This window comes from Dipodomys ordii, unplaced genomic scaffold (genome assembly GCF_000151885.1).
Source record: "Dipodomys ordii isolate 6190 unplaced genomic scaffold, Dord_2.0 Scaffold10, whole genome shotgun sequence".
NCBI classification, from domain to species: Eukaryota; Metazoa; Chordata; class Mammalia; order Rodentia; family Heteromyidae; genus Dipodomys; species Dipodomys ordii.
In genome coordinates, this window is record NW_012267226.1 from 9,936,311 (window position 1) to 9,963,781 (window position 27,471).

General features: G+C 45.6%; 3 protein-coding genes across 5 annotated transcripts in view; 1 reads left to right on the top strand and 2 right to left on the bottom strand.

The window, feature by feature from the left end:
• Positions 1–1,255: 1,255 nt before the first annotated feature.
• On the bottom strand, positions 1,256–6,748 carry Foxred1 (FAD-dependent oxidoreductase domain containing 1). The gene is made up of 11 exons (XM_013009858.1): positions 6,576–6,748; positions 6,075–6,295; positions 5,289–5,399; positions 4,899–5,017; positions 3,756–3,850; positions 3,379–3,480; positions 2,860–2,936; positions 2,514–2,674; positions 2,248–2,377; positions 1,816–1,920; positions 1,256–1,621 (listed from the first exon to the last, which is right to left on the bottom strand). Exons 1-11 carry the CDS (start codon positions 6,739–6,741, stop codon positions 1,367–1,369), a joined length of 1,542 nt encoding a protein of 513 aa, XP_012865312.1. The 5' UTR covers positions 6,742–6,748; the 3' UTR covers positions 1,256–1,366.
• Positions 6,749–6,878: 130 nt separating this feature from the next.
• Positions 6,879–13,408, top strand: Srpr (signal recognition particle receptor (docking protein)). Its single transcript, XM_013009695.1, has 14 exons — positions 6,879–7,179; positions 7,732–7,815; positions 8,087–8,250; positions 8,669–8,829; positions 9,052–9,208; positions 9,308–9,461; positions 9,609–9,700; positions 9,795–9,913; positions 10,030–10,116; positions 10,941–11,113; positions 11,209–11,422; positions 11,808–11,971; positions 12,060–12,158; positions 12,302–13,408. Exons 1-14 carry the CDS (start codon positions 7,063–7,065, stop codon positions 12,428–12,430), a joined length of 1,914 nt encoding a protein of 637 aa, XP_012865149.1. The 5' UTR covers positions 6,879–7,062; the 3' UTR covers positions 12,431–13,408.
• Positions 13,409–13,714: 306 nt separating this feature from the next.
• Positions 13,715–27,471, bottom strand: part of Fam118b (family with sequence similarity 118, member B) — a 35,629-nt gene continuing 21,872 nt past the window's right edge. For 2 of the 3 annotated variants that reach the window (XM_013009700.1, XM_013009698.1), the window contains exons 4-8: positions 24,059–24,286; positions 20,205–20,333; positions 18,314–18,599; positions 14,443–14,502; positions 13,715–14,217 (exon numbers count right to left, since the gene is read on the bottom strand). In XM_013009700.1, coding sequence (XP_012865154.1) covers positions 14,204–14,217; positions 14,443–14,502; positions 18,314–18,599; positions 20,205–20,333; positions 24,059–24,286 — 717 coding nt within the window. In that variant the 3' untranslated portion in view covers positions 13,715–14,203. The remainder of the gene's footprint in view (positions 14,218–14,442; positions 14,503–18,313; positions 18,600–20,204; positions 20,334–24,058; positions 24,287–27,471) is intronic. The other variant, XM_013009699.1, reaches the window with a different exon arrangement.

Below are 27,471 nucleotides of genomic sequence, written 5' to 3' on the forward strand. Positions count from 1 at the left end.
GCCTGGCTCCCGCCAGCCTCCTCTCCCCTCCCTCCCGTGTGTGAGGCCCCCATCCATCCTGCGCACTCCACTCTCATTTTGAGGGGACAGTTTCCTGGCTTGTTCTCCCAGGGCCACCTTTCTTCTGCTTACTGTCTATTCCTCCCCATGCTGCTGAAACTGCCCTCTGAGAGGTCACTGCTGACCTACTTGGTGCTCAACTCAGCTGCACTGTCATTTTATACGGCCAGCTGCTTTCGTTTCCATATCACACTCCCCTGGACTTTCTCCTGCTTCTCCGGGATCTCTTCAGCATTCTCTTCCTGTGTTTCTTCAATGTCAGTGGGGTGCTGGAGCTTCCCTGGTCACCCCCCCCCCATTCTACCCTTCCTTAAAAATGTCATCATGTTTCATGATGTCATCACTATCTACAGCCTGCGTTGTCTGCTGAGGCCACATCAATTAATCCTAGCCCCACTTGGATTATCCCTGATGGCATGCAGGGTTCTTAGATAGGAAAAGTTCTAGTGAATCTGTACTGTGCTTGTCTCTGCTTGCTGGTGTCTCTCATCTTACTGGGCTGGAATAAATATTACATAGGTGACTTGGTTCATCCTTTGCTCTATAACCACCACCCCTGCAGCAACTTAGGAGCAGGGGGCCCTCGCTTGCAAACCAGCTGCCTACTCCCTGGGATTGAAGAAAGATCTGGGGAGGAGGATGGGGCTATTTACCTATTCCTAGGGCCAAAGCTAGTGGGATGCTTCAAAAACTTTTGCTGTGAGAAGACAGAAGGAACAGAAGATTGGAGGGAGTGAGCTAATCACATTTATTGATGACTCAGGTAGCAGATAAGTCAATCTATCCAGGTGAGGCTGTTTCAGATAGCTCCAGTTGCCTGGATCCTGCCCAGGTCAGAGGCCATCCTTCTGTGCCAGCACCAGGTAAGAAGCCATAGGCCATGGTGTCCAGGACACCAGAGATTGTCTTAGTGTACATTATCACCTGGGCCACTTTCTCTTGGCCCAGGCCTAGGCCTCATGCCCTGCCACATGGGGGCAGATGGGCTGGATGGAAGGTGTTATTTTATTTATTTATTTTTGGGTCTGGTCATGGGGCCTGAACTCTGGGCCTGGGTGCTGTCCCTCAGCTCTTCAGCTCAAGGCTAGCGCTCTACCACTTGAGCCACAGCACCACTTCCGGCTTTTTTCTTTTTGCTTATGTGGTGCTGAGGAATCGAACCCAGGGCCTCATGCATGCAAGGCAAGTGCTCTACCACTGAGCCACCTTCCCAGCCCTGGATGGAAGGTGTTAAAGGAGGTCTGGCACGATGCCCAGATGAGGACGGGTGATGATTAGGCTGGAGCCTGAGGAAGAGCTTCTATACTCAGAAAATATTCCTCTCCTGGAATTTCTCTTCCAAGTAAAAGCGGCTGAAGAGGAAAGGGCTCATGTCGATGGTCTGGAAGTGGCCTTCTAGCACCATCTCCGCCACAGCTCGTCCCACAGCTGGGGCGTGCTGAAGCCCATGACCACTGAAGCCCGTAGCAAAGTACATGTTGACAACGAGTGGATGGGGGCCCACCACGCCATTCTGGTCAAATGTGTTGTAGTCATAAAAGCCAGCCCAGGCACTCTGAACCTGTGGGTGAACAAGAGGCAGGGTTCTCAGAGTGCTGCCAACATGCTCAGCCCTCACTCTTCACCAGGGGTCAGCTTCTGAGGGGTTCATGGGATGGAATGGGTCCCACGGGTTCCTCAGTGGTTACAAAGTGGCAGGACATGCCGGTGCACAGGAACGGGCACCAAGATGCACAGCCATCGCCTGTCAGTTACCTTCAAATTGTTAAATGCTGGCACCCTCGTGGCCAAATGGGGCCACACCTTGTCCTGAAAGAAATCATGGTCCACTTCCAGGTTCGTGGGATCTGGTTCTTCCTCCTGGGTGACAGAGGTGAGGGCAAAACTTCTATTGTCTGGGATTTAAGGGCAAAACCCCAGCCCTCCCTAATCCCTTTAACCAATCTAAAGGGGAGGGAGAGAGAACTAGGGAGAGGGAAGAAGAGGGAGAAGGGACTGCAGTATGGCAGGGAGGAAAGAAAGATAACTGCATGTGTATGGCAGGGAGGGTGGTGGCAACAAATTCTAATCTGGGGAGCTACAGCACCAACACCACACAGAACCCCCTACCCCCGCAAAGGCCTGCCTCTTTCAGGGTGGCCAGTCTGTCCCCTTCCCAGCAACCCTCCCTCCCCCAAACTGGCTTACCTCAGTGGGGCTCCGGCCACCTAGGTAGTTGCAGCCTAATCCTTCCCGCCGGAAATAGACTCTACTGACATCTGCAACCAGGGGAGTCTCTAGACCTGGTCCCTGCGGGCAGTGCCATACGTACACATACCTGCCATGACCAAGGGAGTGAGGACATTACAAGAACAGCATGGTCAGCCTGACCCCTTCCATGACTCTCCACCTTCTCGAATTTCTATATGCTTTCCTCTCTCACCAACTTCCTCAGCTGCCCGGAGGGAAGCTACCTTTTCCTTGGCTCCACAGGTAGCTTGATGCCCTGCAGGGTGCCAGGTGGCCCCATCCCAATACCAGCCAACTCAGCAACCTGCCCAGACCAGGCCCCAGCAGCGTTGATCACGATGGCACATTCCACTGGCTGGTACTCCAGGCTGTTGTCCATCTTCACCTGCAGACACCCGAGGGTGAAGGGAGGGAGGGCCTGGACCACATGCCAGGCACTAGGAGAGATACTCAGTATCTGGGTCTTACTTTGCCCATATGGAAAATGGATAGAGGACCGACATCAGGACAAACTACCTTTCTTGTCCCTCTATTGTGGAGAGGAGGAGCACAATGAGACGAGGGACTTACATGGACTTCATAGATCCTTTTCAAGTTGACCTGTTCTCCACTTGAGGTCTCCATGGAGGTAGAGGAAGTGACAAAACCTGCAGGGAAAAAAAGAAAGGAAAAAAAAAAGCCCTTAGGGGCTGAGAGAGAGAGCTCAGAGGTACATCATGTATTTGGCATGCACACAGCCCCAGGTTCAATCTCACTCAACATCCTGCCCCATTCTCCCCACAAAAAATAAAGCCTTCGAGGCCTTGCAGAAGGAAGTGGGGATCCCACAGGTCTAGGAAAGAAGGCTAAGGGGTATTTCCCCACCGGCACTGAAGTGAACAGAGGTTAGGGAACCAGGAGGAACTTGGCTATATAGAAAGGACAGGGTAATGCTGAACAACTGAACAAGTCACAAAGCAGACTAGTGTGGAGTAGTTAGGCTGGCCCTCTCTCTTGCCAATCCTTCTTAGGCTCTGAGTGAGAGGATGGTACCCGGTCTAAGCCTCGCACTGGTTGCTAGAAACAGAAGGTAAGGTGCCTTGGACTCACGTGTCACCTCTCCCTGGGAGAAAAGGACTCCCATTGATTGGAGCTTTAGCCGAAATGCTTGGAGCAGCGACCAGGGGTCAAACCAACCTTCACCCTCCATCCCTGAGATGAAGAAAACAGAATTAATTCACAAAGAAAGACTAAGATCCCATTCTTCTTAGTATATTCCCTGACCCTCCATTAACATTTTTCTAGGGCTTGGAAGCCAGGGAAGGTCATTAGAATCCAATCCTAGTGAAGGAATGAGAAGTAGTATGGACAGAGGCCAGCCCTGGTACCCAGGAGGAAAGTGGTCCTCCTTTATTGTGGCCATGGCATGCTGAGACATCACTATCTTTAGGAGAAGGCTGTCCCTTCTTTCTGCAGATGCACCTTACCATAAGAAGCCAGAGCCACTCCCTCTGTGTTTATCCAGGGAAACTTGGTCCGAAGATGTTCGGGAGACATCAGACAAACTTTGGCCCCTTCTTGCCTGAGAGAAATATGTGCATACAGTATTAAGAGAGGTTGTGTACAGAGGAGAGAAGCATGAATGCTAGTTTCAGGGGGAAGTGCAGGTACTGATAGCACGTTTTGTCTTAAACCTCCTGTTTTTTCTTCATTGGTGAATGTGCAAAGACTGAACCTTCCAGTGAAGGTTCTTTCGCATCTGAACCCTCTTCCCCAACCTACAACCTGGTCTCCTTCAGTACTTTCAGCTTTCACCCTATCTCCTTCCACAGACAGATAGGAAACGTGCTACCCCTTACTCCACTGCTCATTACAATCTTGTTCTCCAGAATGACTGTCTCCTCTAGGACAGTGCCACTCAAAGGGGGGCCCTGTAAAAACAAAACAGATGCTGGTGGCTCACACCTATAATCCTAACTACTCCAATTAACCAGCAAAAAACTGGAAGTGAAGACATAGCTCAAGTAGTAGAGCACTAAGGTTGAGTGAAAAAAAGCCAAGTGAGAACATGAGGCCCTGAGTTCAAGCCCCAGTACTGGCATAAAACAAAACCCTACCACTTTATTTTTTGGTTGGTCATGGGACTTGAACTCTGGGCCTGGGCTGCTGTCTCTGAACTCTTCAGCTCAAGGCTAGTGCTCTACCACTTGAGCCACAGCGCCACTTCCTGTGTTTCTGGTGGTTTATTGGAGATGAGAATTTCACGGACTTACCTGCCTGGGCTGGCTTTGAACTATGATCCTCATATCTCAGCCTCCTGAGTAGTTTAGGATTACAGGTGTGAGCCACTGACACCAGGCCTTAATCCTACCACTTTCATGAGCCAGAAGGACTGGCTGGTACAGATTCCCACTGACTAGATCCTTGTGCCTCATTTCTCTACTACCACCTCCATGTGAAATAGACATGTCCCAATGATTGAGTTGTGTGCTAACTCCTGACTTAGGACTCTTTCCTAATAGACTAAGCTCCTAGACAAGAGGTATCTGTGACATCAACCCCGGCTTCCCTGTTCCTAATTTGGAAATGTGAATCTGAAAAGGTGAAACCAGCTTATGGTGGATACCCACCTCTGCACTTTCACGTTGTTCTCCAGAACTGCAGCATCCTTGTCTGAAGCCAGCAAAAGGTAACCTGAGGGGTTGAACTGGAGGTCCACAGGAGGGGCATCCACGACACCCAGGTACTCCTGTTTACAAATAAAAGCTGTACTCTAAAAAGGCTAACTTAGAGAACTGGAGAGCTTTCCTGGACTCCTCACTATGGCTCCCAGAATTCAGTGCTACAGACCAGACAGGAGCCCTTCTAGGAACCAACTCTAGGGAGAAAAGTGAGGGTTCTAATTCTAGCTACTGGAGCCATTCCTACTTCTTTCATCCCTTTGTGTAATAAACTACTCCTCTTTCTAAGCTAAGAAAGGGGTCACAACCCCCAGCCCTCCCAAATCTCACTGGACATACATTGATGTTCCGTAGAAAGTTGGCTGAAAACAGGGAGAGCTGGATGTTCTCAGGCAAGGAGAACTGCTGACGAATTCCGCCCACAGAAAGCACCGTGGAAGCCTTTGAATACTGTAGAAACACAAGAAAAATTGAGGTAGGCAAGTATGCTTGCTGCCATATGTAATGGACTTATGAAAAATTTAGCTGAAGTCAGGTTTGCAAGTTTATAATCTAAGGAACAGGGGTGAACAAACCTGTATTCAAGTCAACCAGAAGCACTAGAATAAAATGTGTTATTATTGACAAATGAGTAGGGCAAAAAGTGTCAGTCATTTACAAAGGGCTGGCCACCTTGGAACAAAATGATAATAAATCCAAGGGCAGATTTGAAAATGAAAAGACAAGACCAAAGTACCAAAGGCCAGCAGCTAGCTGATAAAAAGCAAATAGAAAAAACCAAAGTACAAAAATTTCAAAAGCTGGGAAGGTGGCTCAGTGGTAGAGTGCTTGCCTTGCATGAAAAGAAGTCCTGGGTTCGATTCCTCAGCACCACATAAACAGAAAAAGCTGGAAGTGGCACTGTGCCTCAAGTAGTACAGGTCTAGCCTTGAGCTGAAGTGCTGAGGGACAGCACCCAGGCTCAGAGTTCAAGCCCCACGACCGACAAAAAACAAAACAAAAACTTCAAAAAGAATGGAAGACTAAGGTCTTCCCTTTCCTCCACTTCCATTGCTCCTAGAGTCCTTAACAAAACGAGATATCTTTATTGCACCAATCATGACTTTGCTCGCTCCCAGATCTCACCGTGCTATCGCGTTCCACCACTAGCACCCGGATGGCATCTCGTTTCTTCTCTAGCTTCTTCAGCCAATAGGCCACAGACAGGCCAATCACCCCACCTCCAACAACCACCACATCCGCGTGTTCTGGAGGCAGATGGCTGGTGTCATACAGTGGATCCCAGGTGTCACCAGGCAGGGCTGACTGGATCTTCTTCCTTATCTCAGCTACTTTTCCATCCCAGTCTGTGGGGGCGCAGTTATCATTAGGACATGTATTTCCTTCCCACATGGTAGGGAGTTGGTTGGATGGGCAGTTCCCAGAGTCATTCCTGTCTCACAAGGTCAACTCACACCCAGAGTAAGCAGGGGTCTCCTTGGGATCCATACACTGGCCCAGGTTCAACAAAGTCTCGAAGGGACGCTTTCTCCCTCCCCGCAGCCAACCCATTCTAAGCCCTACAAGCCAAACAACTGGAGGCTGTGGACGACCCAGAACCCTACCCAAAACTGCCCTCAGCTTTACCCAGAGTTGAGCCTCCTCTGCGTGTGCCTAGCCGCCGGAATGAGAGGCCTGGGCGCAGGCCCCGCTGCAGAGCCCTCCGAAACATCAGCTTTTCGGACCCCGAGCCTCGTAGAGCCCCACACTCTGCTACCACCTTCGTTATCACCTTTCCGCGCCACGGGGGCATTCGGACGAGCCCACCCATTGGTCAACTGTCACCTCCAGATTCCCCCCCCTCTCCATACTATTGGTAGTTAACTCCCCAGGACGTCTCCGCCCAGAAACGCCCCCATCCGTGATTGGTCTGCTGGTCGTGCACGTCATTCTTGCGCGTCCCCGGTGCACAGGGGGCGGTGAGGGAACCCGGCGGCTGGGAGCGGAAGTGCGGCTGCGCCGGTTTCCGGGGCCGCCGGTGTGACGTGTCTCGAGCTTGGCGCAGCAGGAAGCGGCGGCGATCGCGGCTCCAGTCCCCGGCGGCGCCAGCCCCAACTCCTCTCCCGCTGCCGCCATGCTCGACTTCTTCACCATCTTCTCCAAGGGCGGACTCGTGCTCTGGTGCTTCCAGGGCGTGAGCGACTCATGCACCGGGCCCGTTAACGCGTTGATTCGTTCCGTGCTGCTGCAGGTACCACCCCCGCGGGATCAGAACTCCGAGCTTTACCCGGTCCTTGGTCCTCCTTCGACTAATCACCCTGCTCCCCCTTTCACTGATAATCGACCTTCTTCCTCCCTCATCAGACAGTCCCGCAACTTTGCGTCGCCTCCTCCCTCACCCCCACTTGGCATCTTGGGAGTCCAGTCGGATTTCGGCGTCTGTGGGGACTTTTCCTCCTCTCCCCAGCCCCAGCTTGATCTTTTTGGGTTGTTGTTTCGAGGCCGAGATGATTGGAAAGACCCCTTGAAGAAACTAAATAGTATCCAAATGCTAGTAGATCCGATATGTATGTAACTGATTTGTTGCCCTTCCAGTTCCCACGGTGTCTTGACTTTCAACTTTTCCCCTTTCCTTCATTTGTGTAGTCATTCTTTCTCGCTGGTGGAAGGCTAGAGAGAAATGCCCCTAGCATCTTCTTGTAGGGAGTGTTCAGTACTTTCCCAAAGGTAATTATCCTTGAATGGCTCATGTCTGGGACATTTGGGAATGACCTGAACACTGAGACATTTTTTTTTTTTTCAGGAACGAGGAGGTAATAACTCCTTTACTCATGAGGCCCTCACACTCAAGTATAAATTGGACAATCAGTTTGAGCTGGTGTTTGTGGTAAGTAGGGGTTAGAGGGACAGTGATCTAGAACGAATGATTAAAAATGCTGGTAATTGCACTACATATGTGAAGTGGCTGAGAATGCTAGGAAGGTGGTGTGGGCAAAGGAAGAACTTCTGAGCCAGGCAGAGAGCTTGGCTGCCTCTTGAGACAGGGAAACCTGCCAGGTGGCTGAGCCTATCTCTGGAGGACTAAGTTGAGTTGGCTTTCCTCCATTGTAGGCTGACATGTAAGCAGATCTGTTGGCTCTGTTTCCTTCTCTAAACAGGTTGGTTTTCAGAAGATCCTAACACTGACATATGTAGACAAGTTGATAGATGATGTGCACAGGCTGTTTCGGGACAAGTACCGCACAGAGATTCAACAACAAAGTGCCTTAAGTCTATTGAATGGCACTTTTGATTTTCAAAATGACTTCCTGCGACTCCTTCGGTGAGAGACCTTCCCTCTACAAAATTGATTTCCATGATTTGATGAACTCTCTTCCTGAGAGCTCCCTTCCTGAAAGTGGTTCAAGAGTAGTAAAGTGAGCCAGTTGTTGGTGGCTCATGCCTGTTGTAACCCCAGCTACTCAGGAGGCTGAGATCTGAGGATCACAGCCAGCCAGGGCAGTAAAGTCCATGATACTCTTTATCTTCAATTAACCACCAAAAAGCTGGAAGTGGAGTTATGGCTCAAGTGGTAGAGTGATAGACACTCAGGCCCTGAGTTCAAAACCCAGCACTTGCCAAAAAAAAAAAAAAAGTGAAAAATAGTAAAGCCACTTCTTATTTGCTGCCCAGTTCTGATTGTCCTTTTGGTATATGGGACCTTTCTTCTTGCATGGTAGCAAACTATTTTTTGTCTTTAGTGAAGCGGAGGAGAGCAGTAAGATCCGTGTTCCTACTACCATGAAGAAATTTGAAGACTCTGAAAAGGCCAAGAAACCTGTGAGATCTATGATTGAAACACGGGGGGAAAAGCCCAAAGAAAAAGCAAAGAACAGCAAAAAAAAGGGGTCCAAAAAGGAAGGTGTGTTAGAACTACTTGGACGTGCTGGGGCATAAAAGGTGTTAACATAGCATTAAGGACTTCCTTCTCTTTGACCCTGCTGCTCACCACTTTATCATCCCCAGGACTTGTGATCCCCAAGATGTTTGACCCATGTTTTCTTCTGAAATTGGAGAAGTGTAGCCATTGTCTAGTTGGTTGGGATTTGGTCTTTTTTTCCTTCAGTGAGATTTCTCCTAACAGGTTCTGATGGTCCTTTGGCTACCAGCAAAGCAGCTCCTGCAGAAAAGTCAGGTCTCCCAGTGGGGCCTGAGAACGGAGAACTTTCCAAAGAGGAGCTGATCCGCAGGAAGAGGGAAGAGTTCATTCAGAAGCATGGGAGGGGTCTTGACAAATCCAGGTGAGCATTCTAGCTTTCACTAGTTTTGGGGCCCAGGGAGCTGTTTCTGACTTACTTTGATTTCTCCATTATAACTCTTTGTCCTGTGGTGCATTTTAGCAAGTCCACGAAGTCAGATGCTCCAAAGGAAAAGGGCAAAAAAGCACCCCGAGTGTGGGAACTTTGTGGTAGTGCTAACAAGGAAGTCTTGGATTATAGCACTCCTACCACCAATGGAACCCCAGAGGCTGCCTTGTCTGAGGATATCAACTTGGTAAGAGGCAACAAGGGCAAAGGGAAGGTCACTGGTAATTGGAAATTGGGAAAAGCAGACTAGAAGTATAATAACCTAGATTTCTTCAAGGCCTTTTACTCAGAGCCAGTAATGTTCCTATAGCCATCTCTCCCACTTGTCCTACAGATTCGAGGGACTGGGCCTGGCGGGCAGCTTCAGGACTTGGATTGCAGCAGTTCGGATGATGAAGGAGCCGCCCCAAACTCCACCAAACCTAGGTATAGGGCTTTCCAGAAGTGGCGTCTGTGGCTCCAGAATTCCTAACTCCTGTCTGCTGACTTTATGTGTATTTGTGGTCTTCTGTGCCTGCAGTTCTACCAAGGGGACTCTGGGTGGCATGTTTGGGATGCTGAAGGGCCTTGTGGGTTCTAAGAGCTTGAGTCGTGAAGACATGGAATCTGTGCTGGACAAGATGCGTGATCATCTCATTGGTAAGTTCTGATGACTGGGCTCTCATATTGTATGGGAAGCAGGACCTTGTTTCTTAGCTGTATGGTAAGAATCAGTTGCTTTGACTTAGAATTCATACTTGTTCCTTGCTTGTCAGCTAAGAATGTGGCTGCAGATATTGCTGTCCAGCTCTGTGATTCTGTTGCCAACAAGCTGGAAGGGAAGGTGATGGGGACATTCAGCAGTAAGTATCTCCATCAGCCAAAATGTGCTTAGGTGTAAAGAGGTCATTCATAGAGACCATTATTCTTTTTGGTTACATGACTTGGCTGATCCCTTTATTTCTACACCTCTATTATATAACCAAGATTTTAGGGGTTATTAGGCAGATGAATTAATATTTTAAAAAGTACTTAGAAGTGGAGCTAGAATAAATCATGTTAAGTGAGGTAAGCCAAGGCCAGTGAGACAAACGGCTCATGTTTTCTCTCATATGCAAAAACTAGGTTTAATATACACTTGGAACATGGTAAATTATATAGAACTCTGGGCGTTCACACAGTGAGACCAAAGGAGGATATTCTTAGGAGAGGAACACAAAGGCTCAATACCTATAATATGCCTTTGATTATAAAAAATAGATTTATCAAAATGGAACTCCAGGAAATGGAAACAAGGTTTTTTTCCTAGTTGCTGTTTTCATTGTTTTTGTCATTTATCTTTTGGAGGACTGGGTGGGGGGGCACAGAAATGGAGGGACAAAGGATAAATACAGCAGTAGTACTCACTAGATACTGTGTTGAAAATGAACTATACAACTTGTGGGTGGAGACAGGAGGGAAAATCTGGAGGGGAGGGGGGCAGGGAAGGGGTGACAAAGAAATGTATTCTTTACCTGACTTATATAACTGTAAACCCTTTGTACATCAGCTTTGTAATAACAAAATAAAGTGCTTAGAACAGTAGGGTTTGGATTCTTAGTTGTAGTTCCCTTAGTCTGAAAGGTGTGGAGGATTTTGAGCACATTCCTAGGCTTCATGGCTGTGTTCATTTCACCTCCCTTTGCAGCGGTGACTTCCACAGTCAAGCAAGCTCTACAGGAGTCCCTGGTGCAGATCTTGCAGCCACAGCGTCGTGTAGACATGCTCCGGGATATCATGGATGCCCAGCGTCGCCGGCGCCCTTATGTTGTCACCTTCTGTGGTGTGAATGGAGTAGGGAAGTCTACTAATCTTGCCAAGGTCAGTGCCATTTCCGACCTGTCACTGATATGCCTTCACTCCCCATGTCTCACAAGCCCTGGTTCCAGGTCATCGTTTTTTCTTAACTCTTTCAGATTTCCTTCTGGCTGTTAGAGAATGGCTTCAGTGTCCTCATTGCTGCCTGTGATACATTTCGTGCTGGGGCTGTGGAGCAGCTACGTACCCACACCCGGCGTCTGACTGCCCTGCACCCCCCAGAGAAGCATGGTGGCCGCACCATGGTGCAGTTGTTTGAAAAGGGCTATGGCAAGGACGCTGCTGGCATCGCCATGGAAGCCATTGCCTTTGGTACAGTCCCTGGGCAGTGTGGAGGCTTGTGGGCCTTTCGCCTCCTTGGAATTTGCAGAGGATCAGACTTGGACTACTAAAGTCAGAATTAGTTACTTGTCATGTTCTGCTTCCATGTGGTTTGTATAGTTACAAGCAAATATATCCTAACCAGAGATAGGAATTGAGTCACCTTTATCCTACTTCTGTGCTTTCCCTAAATGTTTTTGGTGGTGGCCAAGAATAGGGCAGGTTTTTCCTCATATTACCTTGTAACTGAATCCAGAGACTAAGTAGTAAACAGACGGGCTTTTCACTTAGCCAGATGGAGATTTCTTCAGAGGCTGGCAGTGAGCATGAGGGACAGTTGGGTATTTTGGGATTGACTTTTTTCTTTCCTCTTTAGCACGTAACCAAGGCTTTGACGTGGTGCTGGTGGACACAGCTGGTCGCATGCAAGACAATGCCCCCCTGATGACTGCCCTGGCAAAACTCATTACCGTCAATACACCTGACTTGGTGCTGTTTGTGGGGGAGGCCTTAGTTGGCAACGAAGCCGTGGACCAGCTGGTGAGGGCTCAGGCCTAGTTCCTCTGACAACATAAACTCTGGCAAATTAGTAATCCTGTACTTACATGATCTTTTTTTTTCCTCTTAGGTCAAGTTCAACAGAGCACTGGCTGACCATTCCATGGCTCAAACTCCTCGGCTCATTGATGGCATTGTACTTACCAAATTTGACACCATTGATGACAAGGTAAATGTGGATGGTGCCGGACAGCGAGACTGAAGGATGGGCTTTGAGGCCTTGGGGATAGGTGGTCTCTACAATTCGCTGTTAGGGAGATGGGCTCTACAAGGAGGCTTCAGCTGATTGGTTATCCCCTTTCTCCACTTCAGGTGGGAGCTGCTATTTCTATGACTTACATCACAAGCAAACCCATCGTCTTTGTGGGCACTGGCCAGACCTACTGTGACCTACGCAGTCTTAATGCCAAGGCTGTGGTGGCTGCCCTCATGAAGGCTTAATGTGGCTCTTGCCTAATACCAAATCGCCGCTTCCCCCAAGTCCTTGTTCCCGTATCAAGAATGTGCTTTAGAGTATGTGAGCAACTTGTCTTCAGTGTAGTACTACGGCAGAGTAATGGGAGCTGCAGGGCTTTAAAGCTCCTCCCACTCCCTGTTGAGTCCAGCCTCCACCTGCACGGAGGGCCTAATCATGTTACAGTTACTGCCCACTCACCCTACTCCTGCTCAGGCGCTCCCTTCACTCTGCCTTCAGACTCAGCCTCATTATAGCTTTGACCAATGTTCAGAAGACCCAGTACCCAGAGCTTTGCTAATTACAGTGGCCAGAGAGCATCTGAACTAAGGAGCAGTTTGAAGTCCCAGCTACATTAGGTTAAAAGACTCTTCCAGAGCCAGCTCTGGGTGTTGAGTGGCACCTTTCCCTAGGGTACACATCATTCAGGTCACTGGTGCCAAGATGATGCCCACCTCACTGTGCCAGTGTGGCCTGTTCTTAATTGCTGCTAATTCAAAATCCAACGATGCCCCTACCCTATTGTTTCCTAGAGCATCAGCTAGGCCCAAGTTTGTTACATGTAAGTGAAAGGCGAGTCCCTGCTTCCCTTGGAAACAACGGGAACCAAGCTGCAATTGCATCGGGCTTAGCCTTCCCACTCTTCCCTCTCCCAGGACCCAGATGTAAGCGTTGCATGTTCCCCTTCCTGGGAGAAAGCTAACTGTCAGAAGGGCAGCCATTGTCCACCTCCCTGCCCCACCCTTAGCCTCCTGAGTGGGTCCTGGCTTTTCCTCAGCCCTCTCTCCTACAGTGCCTGGTAGACAAGTGCTACCTGGTAGACAAGTGCTATGTTGAAGAATACAAACCTCTTGTCCTGTAGCTTGGTATTACAGATGTGCTATTAGTGCAATAAGGTGAAGGCTGTCTGCCCAGAGAAATACATAATTTATATGAGAAAATAAATTTCATAAGTAAACTGCCTCCAAGGTCTTGGAAGTTATTTTATACAGGACTCAGCTGAAATCTAAATCACACCAGCCATATAGTTCTGGGGCTTATTTGTAGTAAAAAGAGGACCAAAGCAGAAGCTGAAGAATGCTTTGAAAGAGTAGTAGGGCATTGACTGTCATGCGAATGAGAACATCCCACCTCAAGGTTTAACACACAACTTACCAAATTTGAGTTATTAAAAAAATTAAGCTTCTTAATACCTTGATACAAGTTAGGAGTTTTGTTTTTGTTTTGTTTTTCTACAGTGACTCTCAAAGTAGAGCCAGGGCCCTGGCAAGTAAATGAACAAGCTTTTAATACAGCTCAGTTATGTAAAATACTGTACACTGTAAAAGATCTAGAAAACTAGAACTTCAAGTCATGTTTTAAAAAAGCCATTAAGCTTAATGAAAAACCGAGTACAAAACTGCAACAAGAGACTGCTTGACGCCATGACTTCCAGCTCCCCAAGTCCGTCCTGCAGAGCTGCAGTGTAGCCTGGAGGCATCACGTTGGTCTGTGGTATACACACACGCATGTCCAGCCTGGGGGTGAGTGGGAACTGCATTGGGTCTTGATGTCACGTATGTGTTCTTGAATTGAACCAGGCAGCAGAGAACCAGCCGGCATGATGTTACAGGTGAAACCCTCCCCCCATCCTACCCCCAAACTTCAGCCTCTGGGTGTTGGTGCTTCCTGGGAGCTGTGTTGGGTTCTTGCACATTTGCAGGTTAAACACTGTCCACAGGAGGGCCTTACAGCACGGTTTAATGATGATGCCTAGCTGCTCATGTACTACAGCCTGTGGAAAGAGAGAAAAGGCAGAGAATGAAAATGGAGCTTCACAAAACAGCTTTATGCATTTAATGCTGAAAATCTATAGTCCTACCCTTCTGAGTTTTGGAAAAGACTTGACAGGAACATGGGCTTAGTAGGGAGGAGAGGTAATTAGGTCATGCCCCATAATCTTAATGGAGTTCAGGAGAACTGCCGACAGACTGGTAAAAGTAGAAGAGGAAATGCATACCTCTGATTTCACTGTGTGCTGCAGATGAACCATTTAGCTGGCCTTCTCTCACCATCCCTGCTCAACACAGAATGCATCAGATATTAGGCTAGAAAAAAACAACTAACAGAGCCTAGAGCACAGGGTATGACTAGAGTGACATTTAGGAATGACGCAGATGAGGTAGAAGAGTAAACAGTCTTCAGATTGTCACATTAAACTACAGAATCAGTAAGCGTCTTATTGTACTCAGAATGCTTGAGTTTTTTGTTTTTATTTTACTGAGATGCATCTTAAAGTTCCAGGTTGGACTTGACCTTAATGGTTTTACAGTCTCAGCCTCTCTGGTGGCTGTGACTACAGTCATGAGGCCATTAGCCCAGCAAGATTGCATATAAATAAAACATTTTAATATGTCTGTTGTCACCAGATAGATTTTACCGTGTAGAATAAAAACACAAAGCAAAAAAAAACAACCTCTAGTCAGGGATGGGAATAAGTGAGCAAATTCAATCAAGAAGAGTGAAAAGTAGCATATAACTCCAGAAAATGGATTAGGTTATTGCTGTGATATGGTATCCCTTGCCATTTATAGCTATTTGGCTTTCAATTATTCTGCTCCTCAATTTTACTAGCTGCATTTCAAGTGCTCATTAGGAATATGTGGCCTGTGGCTCCTGTGCTGAGCAGTAAAGACTATGAGATACTTGTACAATTGCAAAAAATTCTATCAGCTAACACTGGGACAGACGACTCTGTAGGAAAAAAACTAATCCTAGCTACTTAGAAAGCTGAGATCTGATGATCACAATTTGGAATCAGTCCAGCAGGAAAGTCTGAGACACTTATCTCTAGTTAATCACTTAAAAAGCCAGAAGTAGAGTTGTGGCTCCAGGGGTAGATAAGAGCACTAGCCCTAAGCAAAACAGCCCAGGGACAGCTTCCATGTACTGAGTTCGAGCTCCCCTTCAAAAAAAAAAAAAGTTATGAATGCTTCACTAATGTAGAAAAATGTATGGTTTACTACTTCATTAGAAAAGAAACCCCGGCCCATCAGCTGCACTGGACATACAAGAAAAAGAACTAAGCAACCCAAAGACAGCGATGGGAAGGGAGGAATGAGGAAAAGAGGGAACAGTTTACACTAAGCAAAAAGAAAGAAATGTAAACATCACCTAATGTGGAAAAGATAATTTGTATTGTCAAAGCTCGTAACATTCACAAACCATATAGACCATGATAATGACCATGTGCCTTGTGAAGGTTAAAATGTGTTTGTGACTTTTAAGTATCACTATTCCACAATACTGTGAACTACATGAAATTTATGTAATCACCTAATCTCAATTTTATAAAAAAGTGAGAAGGGATTGGTTAGGAGCAATGGGTGACAATGTTGTCAGACACCTTGTACTCATACACTGTTTTGTAGAATGGGAACCACTTAAAGATAAAAAATCCTGGGGAAAAAAAAAAAAAAAGAAACCTCAAATCATCCAGGCCAGGTCTGGGGCACTGGCCTGTAATCCCAGCTACTTGGGGAACTGTGGGTAGAAGCAGATCTCAATCCAAAGCTGTCCTCCGGCAAAACAAAAAACACTAACAAAACCCTATCAAAAAAATAACCTAGGGGAGGGGGGAGGCTGGGAAGGGATGTGAAGGGTAAACAAAGGAGGAGGCTGCAATGCTTGGTAAGAAATGTACGCATTATCCTGCCCATGCAATTGTAACCCCTCTGTACAGTATCTTCACAAATAAAAAAAAAGAAAAAAAAAATAACCTAAGTAGGAAAGGGCTTGGGGGATGTGGTTCAAATGAAACAAACAGTCCCAACAAGCATAAGGCCCTGAGTTCAAATCCTAATACTGCCAAAAAAATTAAAAATAAACCAACTTTAAACACCTTTTCTCAGTATGTAACTCCAGAGATTTGAAACCATCAAGGATGAAAGATTACAAACACAGCTGCCTTGGTTTTTTTTTTTTTTTTCTTCCCCCTCCATTCTTTCTTTTTGGTGTTACTGTGTTTTGAGATCAGAACCACATGCTTGGTAGGTAAGTACTTTACCCTTAACCTTTTTGCTTCCTGTTTTTGGTAGGGTCTCTTGTTTTTTGCCTATGCCAGTCTCAGACCATATTCTAGATAACTGGGATCATAGGTGTCTACCACCTACACTTGACTTACTGGTTGAGGTGAGGTCTCACTAGTTTTGCCTGGGGTATCCTTGAACTAAAATTCATCTCTGCCTCCTGAGTAAGTGGGACTACAGGAGTGAGCCAACACTCCTGGTCTGTGACTGAACCTTCTAACAAGCTCTTTGGTCATAATGAAATCCTTATCTGAAGAAGTACAGATGCCTTACTGATTTTGAGCAAGGCCACTTTGGTAGGAAGTTTATAGAGCTAATATCAGATATGTTCCATTCTACAGCATTCATATTTGTATTAAGATTAAATGCAAGAGAGCAGTTGACAAGAGGGATTTTGTTGTTTTAAATCGTAGCATCTTTCCTGGGCAGAAAATGTCAGAATCGAGATCAAAATATGCAGAGCTTGGATGTATCTGGTTTAATGAAGACAGAATATGTAAAGTGTGGCAAACTCCAGAAGAGTCTAGAACCCTGAAGGACAACAGAAGTTTACCTGAGCAAAGCTCAGTAATAGTTTTCATAAGAGACTGCCCAAAAGATTCGTCTCACTACAAGTCTCTTAAGTGAGTAGAAGGGCAGACAGTCTGCAGTGTTCAGTTACATGAGGGCGGTCAGGAGTGCGGTCCCTCCAAAGCACAGCCATGTAGTTGGGGAATTTTTGACTAGAAGAGAATCCTACTTAAAGCCATCTTATTAAAAAAAGAAACCTGAGAATTTATTGTCTAAGCTTTAGATGTGAAATAACTTTCAATAGGCCCCCTAAGATGTGATCAGACTGACAATGAAAATATTAAGTTTTTCAATGATATTCTGTGTTCAACAGCAGCAGAATTTCTTTAGAACTGGGTAGGTGAGTCAGAATATCCATTCCCTACAGCTGGGGCTTTATTCCATTTAAGTTTGTTTTTTGAGCCTCAGTCCTGCAGTGTTGCCCAGGCTGGTCTGGAGCTCCTGCATCAAGCCATGTTCCAAGCCCAGCTTCCTCAGTAAGCTGGGTCTCTAGGTGCATGTCACACACAGCTTAGTGTGAGTTTTTTTGTGTATGTTTGTTGGGCTTATGACTTGAATTCGGGGCCTAGGCGCTAGCCCTGAGCTTTTGTGCTAAAGACTAGGGCTCTAGCACTTGAGCCAGCTCCACTTCTAGATTTTTGGCTATTAACTGGAGATAAGAGTCTCACAAGACTTTTCTGCCCAGGCTGGCATTGATCTGCAATCATCAAATCTCAGCCTCTTGAATAGCTAGGATTACAGGTGTTGGCCACTGGTGCCTGGCAACTGTGAGTTGTTTTTTTTTTTAAAGCGTTCCCCCAATCAGGCTGGTATGAAAAACGTCTGCATTTTAGGGTTATTGGGAGTGTGCAGTAACCATTAGTGATGAACCTTACATCACTCTTGCTCTTCACTGTCAGAAGCTTGAGGTAAATAATTGAGAGAAGTGGTATCCCTAACCAGTCTTGAATTCAGGCCCTGGGCGCTGTCCCTGAGCTTCTTTTTTTCAAGGCTAGCATCCTACCACTTGACCCATAGCTCCACTTCTGGCTTTTTTGGTGCTTAATTGGAGGTAAGAGTCTCACAAACTTTCCTGCTGGGCTGGCTTAGAACTGTGATCCTCATATCTCAGCCACCTCCATAGCTAGGATTACATGTGCGAGCCACGGATGCCTGGCTACACTCCTCATTTGGGAATGGTTTTACACTAAAAGACAGAGGGCTGCTGTTCTCCGACTCCTCAGTACATCTTACCTGATCTACCCCTTGTGGAAATCTCACTTGTCAGCCGCTTGAAATATTCTGGAAGATCAGCATAGTCATTTCCATAGGAGATGACCTTAATCCCCTTATCCAGCATGTTTTCTCGAAGTTTCTTGAACTCATCAACATCTCCTCTCCGAACCAGCATGAAATGTTCTAAGTCAGATTTATGCTTGACAGCCTCCAGGAAGAGGGCCTGGAAAGTGGTGTCATCCACAGTCCAGCCACAACCCAGGAAAAGAAAAGACTTGTTTTCATAAAGTTTCTGTATCTCTCTCTTGAAGGAAAAGAAACAACGTATTAATGACATTGAAGACAGACAAAATTTTTGTTCCTGAAACAAAAACTGTCTATAATTGCTACATTTAGTAGAATATGATAGCCAATTAACCAAGATTTAAGCAAGTACAGCATGACACAGGTGGCTCATGCCTGTAATACTAAGGAGGATGAGTTGGATGCCAGAGACTCACGTCATAATCCTAGCTACTGAGGAGGCTGATAATCTGAAAACTGAGGCTCAAAGCCATCCTAGACACCTAAATCCAAGAGACACTTTTTTTTTTCCTAATGACAGTCCTGGAGTTTGAACTTAGGGCCTGGGTGATATTACTGAGCTTCTTTTGCTCAAGGTCAGCACTCTACTACTTGATAGCTCCACTTCCAACATTTTTGGTAGTTTATTGGAGATAAGAGTCTCACAGGCTTGCTTCGAACCACTTCCTTCTTTTTTTTTTGGGATCTGGTTGTGGGGCCTGAACTCGGCCTGAGCGCTGTACCTCAGCTCTTTAGCTCAAGGCTAGCGCTTTACCACTTGAGCCACAGCGCCACTTCCAGCTTTTTTCTTTTTTCTTATGTGGTGCTGAGGAATCGAACCCAGAGCCTCAAGCATACAAGGCAAGTGCTCTACCACTGAGCCACCTTCCCAGCCCCTGAACCACTTCCTTCTGATCTAAGCCTCCTGAGTAGTAGGATACAGGTGTAAGCCACCAGCATCTGGCAAAATACGTATTTTCAATTAGTCAGCAAAAAGCCAGAAATGGAGATGTGGCTCAAGTGGCAGAGTGCCAGCTGTAGGTAAAAAAGCCTCTACGGTCTAGAAAACCTCTACTGAATCACCCTAGCTAATTTATTTTTCAGTTATTTTCACTGAGCAGGTAAGTGTAAATAGGTCTAGTTACTCAATGTAAGTCAATGCTACTTGTATGAAATCTCTTTGGCATATACACTGTAGTACTGGTTTGAAAAAGCTTCCTAAATTGTTTTGGGCAGGGAGTTACTTGGATGGATGTCGGTGGCTTGCACCTTTAATCCTAGCTACTTAGAAAGCTAAGATCTGAGGACTGCAGTTCAAAGCCAGCCCAGGCAGGAAAGTCTGTGAGGACTCTTATCTCCAATAAACCACTCAGGAAACCAGAAGTGGTGCTGTGGCTTAAGTGGCAGAGTGCTCACCTTGAGCTGAAGAGCTGAGGGATAGTGCCCAGAATTCAAGCCCCACGACCCACCAAAAAAAAAAAGAAGAAGAAGAAGGGTAGCAATGTACTTTTCATCTATGAACATGGTGGCAGTGATGGAGTACCATCTGCTCATCATTCCTCAAGGATAAATGGAGCCCTGTGGCCTGACACCTGCAGGAAAGTTCTGCATTTCCTTGGGTGGCATACATATCCACAGGCTAAGAGCCCAGGCTGGCCTGAAATTCACTACATAGCTCAGGCTGGTCTTGACCTTGTGATCTTCTTGCCTTTGATTCCAGCTGTGTATCACCATGACTTTGCAGTTTCTGGATAACAAAATATAATATTCTCCTTGAAGATCTCTCATACGTTCAGAGATGCCTTCAGGAAAGAATCCCAACCCCAGCCAGCTCAGCACCACTCACCATAACTTCAGTGTTCCTGAGCACATTCTGATATCCAGCTGGATGGAGGACAATGCCACTAGGGTTGGTGTAGACACCATGGATGTGTAACACACTCAGCTTCCGCTTCTCCTGAGCCCACTCCAAGACCTGCACAAGACAAACACACACACAACTCAAACAGGATGGCAGGGTGAGTACTTTAGATCACAATGGGCAAGAGGCTGAGGCCAACTCTCCAGTTCACATCAAAGGATAAGAATACCACACCTGTTGTGGCTTAAGTTTCCCTTCAGGTATGACTGTCAGGAGTGATAGCAGCAACTCGGACAATTTATCCTTTGAAAGTAACAACTAGAAATTAGTTTGTCATCAGAGTAACAGAGGCCCTGTGATTGTAAATATGAGCAGCTCTGGATGACTGCTTCAGTGATGGCTCCAGGCTTGTGTGCCATTTTACTTTTCACAGTGACTCCAGGCTAGTCACATGGCTTACTCTAGCCAAAGGACATTAGCAAACAGGACACAAAGAGAACCTTGAAGAGTGTTGGTTCAGTGAGTTCTTTTTCCCCTTTGCTGCTTTTGGAACCAGGCTATTATGTGAAGAAGCCTAGGCTTGCCTGCTAGAAAGCTGTCTGCGCAGCCTGCCTCCTGCATCTAGACAGGGAAGCTTGTTTTCTATCAAGCAGCCCCAGACCAGCCACCAGGCAATCTAACCCATGTGAATATGCCACACAACAGCTGAGAAATTGGTCAGCTGGGCTGCTGAGCTCCGCTTATTAACTCACTTCTTCAAGGGTCAGAGCCAGAGAAATGTTTGTTATTTTAATAAGCTCTGAAGTTTCAGAAGATTTTCTTGTACAGCAATAGAAGAGACTGAAAAAAAAATCACATCAGTTACCTTTGAGGAACCTAAAAGGCTACTAATGAGGAACAACCATTAGATGACAGTGTTACAACAGTCACCTAGATTTTACAGCTCCACTTTGGGAGACAGTATAAATTTATGCTTAGGACATTCTGGAGAAATAAGGCATTGAGTATAAAAAAGCAGCCAAGAAAAGTAGAGACCAGGGAGGCACTGGTGGCTCACACCTGAAATCCTATCTACTCAAGAGGTTAAGATCTGAGGAGTGTGGCTCAAAGCCAGCCTGGGCAAGAAAATCCATGAGACTCTTATGTCCAATAAGCTACTCAGAAAAGGGCAGAAAAGGGCAGAAGTAGTGCTGTGGCTCAAGTGGTAGAGTGCTAGCCTTGAGCCAAAGAAGCTCAGGGACAGTGCCCAGGCCTCGAGTTCAAACCCCAACACACACACACACACACACACACACACACACACACACACACACACACACACACCCATGAGCAAAACTAAAAACAAAAAAATCACTGAAATTAAATGGTGGGAGATTTGTTCAAAGACCAGTATGGAAGTTTGGTCCCTTGATGAATCTTGTGATGACAATATGTGGAGAGGGCAGCAGGACAGTACTGGGATGATGGGAAAACAAGGAGATCACATCACCATATTAGAAAGTATGGAGCAGTTCTACATGACAGCTGGTCAGCAGAGAAAGCCACATCCTCTTGCCAAGGGCCTGTTTCACTATGAAGTAAAAATTGAGTGATGTACACTTCCATATTAAAGTTTGAGTACTACTAAGCCGTGGTCTAAGAACCAATCAATGGCTTTAGCAAATGACTGGGACACTGTTCCTAATGTGGGCCACAAACACAAAGCAAATTCTGGAAATGAGAAGGATTTCTTTAGCTGTAGAAAGGCCTATATTAGCTTCTGATGCCATGAAGATTTGATTTGATTCTTATCAGAAATGGTTACTAAGTTTTGAATTTTGTGCAATCATTTATTAAAATTCAAGAAATATTTACTGAGCATCCACAATGTCCTAAGTATTGTCTGAGACAGAAAAGAAAGCAGACTGACATTGAGAGACTCTTATCTCCAATACACTACTCAGAAAAGGCCAGAAGTAACACTGTGGCTCTTCAGCCCAGGCCCAGAGTTCAAGCCCCATGACCGACCAAAAAAAAGTCAGCAAGCAGATGAACATCCAAGGTAAAACCAGCTAGTACTAAGTGCTTTGAAGGAAGTAGATACGTGAATGGACCAAAAAGTGAAGTCCAACTTGAAGAGGATGGCCAGAGGGTTTCTCCAGGGAGACAATACTTCAGTTGAGATTTATGAGAGGATGAGGGAGTAGCTTGAAAAGTCTTCATGGTACCATTTCTCTAAATTGAACTCCCCTTTAAAACCGGGCTTCCATAGCCAGGAACTGATGGCTCATGCCTATAATCCTAGCTACTCCAGAGCTGAGATCTGAGGATTATGGTTCAAAGCCAGCACCAAGCAGGAAAGTCCATGAGACTCTTATCTCTAATTAATGACCCCAAAGTAGGAAGTAGAGCAGTGGCTCATGCAGTAGAATGCTTGCCTTAAGCAACAAAAGCTAAGGGACAATGCCTAGGCCCTGAGCTTAAGCCCCAGTACTAATATAATCCCTCTTTCTCCCCTCCTCACCCCTGAAAAAAACCCCACAAAAATACCTGGCTTCTGGGGCTGGGAAGGTGGCTCAGCAGTAGAGTGATTGCCTCGCACACACGAGGCCCTGGGTTTAATTCCTCAGCACCACATAAACAGAAAAGGCTAGAAGTGGCGCTGTGGCTCAAGCGTTAGAGCGCTAGCCTTGAGCTGAAGAGCTCTGGGAAAGTGCCCAAGCCTAGAGTTCAAGCCCCACAACTGACAAAAAACAAACAAACAAAAACAAAAACACCTGGCTTCTGGGCTGGAAAGGTAGCTAGCTCAGTGTTAGAGCACCTGCCTTGCATGTTGAGGCCCTGGGTTCAATTCCTCAGCACCACATAAGCAGAAAAAAAAAAGCCAGAAGTGGCGCTGTGGCTCAAGTGGTAGAGCGCAAGCCTTGAGCTGAAGAGCTGAGGGTCAGCGCCCAGGCCCAGAGTTCAGGCCCCACCACCAGACCCCAAACAAAAACAAAAACAAAAAACCTGGCTTCCTTGCCAGCAAAACCACAGATGGATATTTTAGGTACTACTCTGGCAGAGGCAGGACTATGGCAATGAATGTCAATGGGTGAATCACTGATCTACTCAGACTATTTAGCTGTGTACCAAGATGGACAGAAAAAGCAGGTTGAAAACAAAGTCAAGAATAAAAATTAAGAATTCATCTTGAACAGCTGACAAATAAAAACATCAGGATTTTGGTAGATGGCTTAGGTATGGCACAGACTACCTTTAGAAAAGTCTGCTACTGGAAGTGGCGCTGTGGCTCAAGTGGTAGAGCACTCACCTTGAGCTGAAGAGCACAGGGACCTTGCCCAAGCCCAGAGTTCAAGCCCCATGACCGACAAAAAAAGAGAAGTCTGCTGCTATTTCCACTGAAGACCAATCTCAACCCTTAAACTGTCATATGGTATAGAACTTGCTTTTCTAGCCATCATAAAATAGGTTCTAGAAAACATGATACCATTTGATACTCTCAAGTACTAAAGAGATCTTATATTCCAAACAACTTCCCCTAATCCCTAATTCCCCCTTTGAAAGTAGGGGAAGCTGTCAAAACTCACAGATACACACTTTTAAGATCTGTGCACTTTACTGTACATTGATTTTATCTTAAAAAAAAAAACCTACACCCACAAAATCAAGGAAAGGCCACCTCTTTTCTTATGCTACATGAATGCCAACATAACAAGCAGTTTTTCTGATGAAGATGCAAACCACTAGCTCAAGAGGAGACAGTGCTTTATGCTACATGAAGACCAACATAACAAGCAGTTTTTCTGATGAAGATGCAAACCACTAGCTCAAGAGGAGACAGTGCTTTATGCTCTTACCTTTTTCTCATCAGTTAGGTCAAGGGACTCAAGCTGTTTTCCCTGGTCTGCTGCATACAGTTCCAAGAGATTATCAAAATTTGTAGTTAGTACTAGGGCCCCATTTTCCATCAAGTGGAGAACTGACTGCAGTAGCTGTTTTCCAGAATCTTCCATCTTTGACTCCAGGTCATCAAATACTTCATATAAACAGTCTTTGAAAAATGTAGAACGAACATTACTGGTACGCTGGGGAGGGATTTTAAAGAAAAAAGTTAATCCACGGTGTTTTGGCAGGCCATTTTAGATACGGTAATAAAAAATTTGAAGAATACATTGTGCTTAAAGGATAAACTATCACTTTTACAGGAATAAAGAAAATGGGATGATACATGTTGAGCAAATGTCTACATAGATTAAGTGATTGATACTGTTCCATCTTAGGTAAATAAGTATAAGCTCTCTAGGAAGACTTTGTGTGCTGGTCCTGGGGCTTTAACTCAGGGTCTGGGCACTGTCCCCCTGAGTTTTGGGGCTCAAGGATAACATTCTACCACTTGAGCCACAGCTCCACTTCTTTTTTTTTTTTGTCATTAGTGGGAGATAAGAATCTCACAGCCTTTCCTGCCATTGCTGGCTTTGAACCATTATCCCCAGATCTCAACCTCTAGAGTAGCTAGGATCATATCCATGAGTCTACTAGCACATGGCTTAGGTAGACATTTTTAATAGAAGAAAACTAGCACAGCTAAGAGATGAGACTTTATTCTAAGAATTAAAGGAGGGTAAAAGGCCTCAGGTAAGTGATACTCAGACATACTGAACTGTGGCTTAACATCTCTTTTTCTAATCCTGGGTGTTTTTTATGTCTGCTTATGGAATTAGGAAAAACATGTAGGAAGGGTAACATCCACTAAGATGCATTGTACTGATAAACTGACATGTTGAATTGAAATCCTTTTATATAACTACTTAGAGATGATTTTAATAATATAAAGGAAAACTAACATCTCTCTGCTTGTTTTTTCCTGGTCTAATTCAGCAATTTGATCACAAGTTTTCTAAGAAAAATACTTAGTACACCTAAAAGTATAAAAATTTTACAATTAAAACTTACATTTTAGCTGGGCACCAGTGGCTCATATCTGTAACGCTAGCTACTCAGGACTCTGAGATCTGAGGATTCCAGTTTAAAGCCAGCCTGGGTAGACAGATCTGAGAGACTCATCTCCAAATAATAAACAGAAAGCTGGGAGTGGAGGTGTGTGTCTCAAGTGGTAGAGAACCAGCCTCAAGTGAAAAGTTAAGCAAGAGTGTGAGGCCTCGAATTCAAGCCCCAGTAGCAGTAAAAACATAAACACACACACACACACACACACACACACACACACACACACAATTACATTTTGCGATTGTTTATTGGTTAGTTTTTGTGGAACTATGGATTATACCCAGTCTTGTGCTGGTTCTGCCACTAATATGCTACCAGCATATTATATACTAATCAAATAAAGTATTTCTCTTTTTCACATACTGTCATCCTTCTATTTATACTTTCCATATAGCTAAGATGACAGACATGTACCACCATGCCTAGCTTTTATTGAGACTGGGTTTCAAAAACTTTTTTGCTTGAATTGTGATCCTCCTGATTTTGCCCTCATAATTAACTAGGATTACAGGTATATGGCCTGAAATAAGACTATTTTATAATATATAGTTTAGGTGAAATAACTGCTTTCTTAGCTTACTATGAATGTATGTAAAGAAGTCATGTGCTGGGCTGGGAAGGTGGCTCAGTGGTAGAGCGCTTGCCTTGCATGCCTGAGGCTCTGGGTTCGATTCCTCAGCACCACATAAGCAAAAAGAAAAAAGCTGGAAGTGGCGCTGTGGCTCAAGTGGTAGAGCGCTAGCCTTGAGCTGAAGAGCTGAGGGACAGCGCCCCTGAGTTCAGGCCCACGACCGGACCCTCCCCACCAAAAAAAGAAGTCATGTGCTGTATGTTTTGGTCAATGACAGACCATATGTACTACAGTGATCCCATACAACTGTACCATCCATCTTGTGTTGATGTAGTCATCTTAATTTGTATACACTCTATGATTTTTACAACAGCAAATGGCCTATTGATGCATTTTCCTGTCTTACCCTCCTGCTGCTGTTAGATAAAGCTATTAGATAAAATATATAAAACAGTTCTATCTAGATTGCTATCTTTTTGAATTGGGAGATAGAAGCAGTTAAGGGAAGATTAAATACAGTGTTCCTGTTTACATTTGTAAAGAGGATTAGACACAGACACTGACACATACATACAAATAATAATTTATGGCAGGTAGGTGTGGGAAGAGGAGATTGACAAATGCTACAAATGCATGGGTAGGAGCACAATGCCTCAATAGAGTTAACTTCTTTGCATTTAATTTTTTTTTTAAATCAATGTGTCTTAATCTATTTAGAATACTTACTTTAAAAAAGCAAAATTGGAGGGCTGGGAAGGTGGCTCAGTGGTAGAGTGCTTGCCTTGCACGCACGAGGCCCCTGGGTTTGATTCCTCAGTACAACAAACAGAAAAAGCCAAAAGTGGTGCCATGGCTCAAGTGGTAGAGTGCTAACCTTGAGCTAAAGAGTTGAGGGACAGGGCTGGGAAGGTGGCTCAGTGGTAGAGTGCTTGCCTTGCATGCATGAGGCCCTGGGTTCGATTCCTCAGCACCACATAAGCAAAAAAGAAAAAAACCGGAAGTGGCGCTGTGGCTCAAGTGGTAGAGTGCTAGCCTTGAGCTGAAGAGCTGAGGGACAGCACCCAGACCCAGAGTTCAGGCCCTACGACCAGACCCCCCCCCCAAAAAAAGCAAAATTGGGTTGGAGATATGGCTCAAGCGGTAGAGTGCCTGCCTAGTGGCACAAAGCACCGAGTGTCTCCCCTCTCTCCCCCTAAAAAAATCCCCAAAAGCAAAACCAAGTTTCAAATTCAATGCAATGATTTTCTTGTTATTCTTAGAAAGAACCTGTGTTTAATAATTATTTGGTGCCTGACTCATATACGCACACTGTTTCAACGTCAGTCTAAGTACTTAACACACAGACAAAAAGGCCTGGGGAGACTAAGATAGCCATGTAGAATACATTTTCTTTTTTCCAAGAAAAGAAATACAAATTTGGGGGCTGGGAAGGTGGCTCAGTGGTAGAGCGCTTGCCTTGCATGCCAGAGGCCCTGGGTTCCTCAGTACCACATAAGCAGAGAAAAAAGCCAGAAGTGGCACTGTGGCTCACGTGGTAGAGTGCTAGCCTTGAGCTGAAGAGCTGAGGGACAGCGCCCAGGCCCAGAGTTCAGGCCCCACGACCGGACCCCAAAAAAACAAAAAAAGAGATACAAATTTGGATATAAAATACTGAAGCATTTATTTTAGCTATTTATCTTTTATTAATATTTC

What these genes read in the sequence shown, in the direction of transcription:
- Foxred1 (XM_013009858.1), bottom strand. Translation starts at nt 6,741, where the DNA reads ATGCCCCCGTGGCGCGGAAAGGTGATAACGAAGGTGGTAGCAGAGTGT. An exon ending in CAGAGGAGGCTCAACTCTGG is followed by an intron (nt 6,296 to 6,575) that starts GTAAAGCTGAGG and finishes GCGCCCCCACAG; the next exon opens with ACTGGGATGGAAAAGTAGCT. An exon ending in ACTTTCTACGGAACATCAAT is followed by an intron (nt 5,018 to 5,288) that starts GTATGTCCAGTG and finishes ATTTGTAAACAG; the next exon opens with GAGTACCTGGGTGTCGTGGA.
- Srpr (XM_013009695.1), top strand. Translation starts at nt 7,063, where the DNA reads ATGCTCGACTTCTTCACCATCTTCTCCAAGGGCGGACTCGTGCTCTGG. An exon ending in TGTCTGAGGATATCAACTTG is followed by an intron (nt 9,462 to 9,608) that starts GTAAGAGGCAAC and finishes CTTGTCCTACAG; the next exon opens with ATTCGAGGGACTGGGCCTGG. An exon ending in AGTCTACTAATCTTGCCAAG is followed by an intron (nt 11,114 to 11,208) that starts GTCAGTGCCATT and finishes TAACTCTTTCAG; the next exon opens with ATTTCCTTCTGGCTGTTAGA.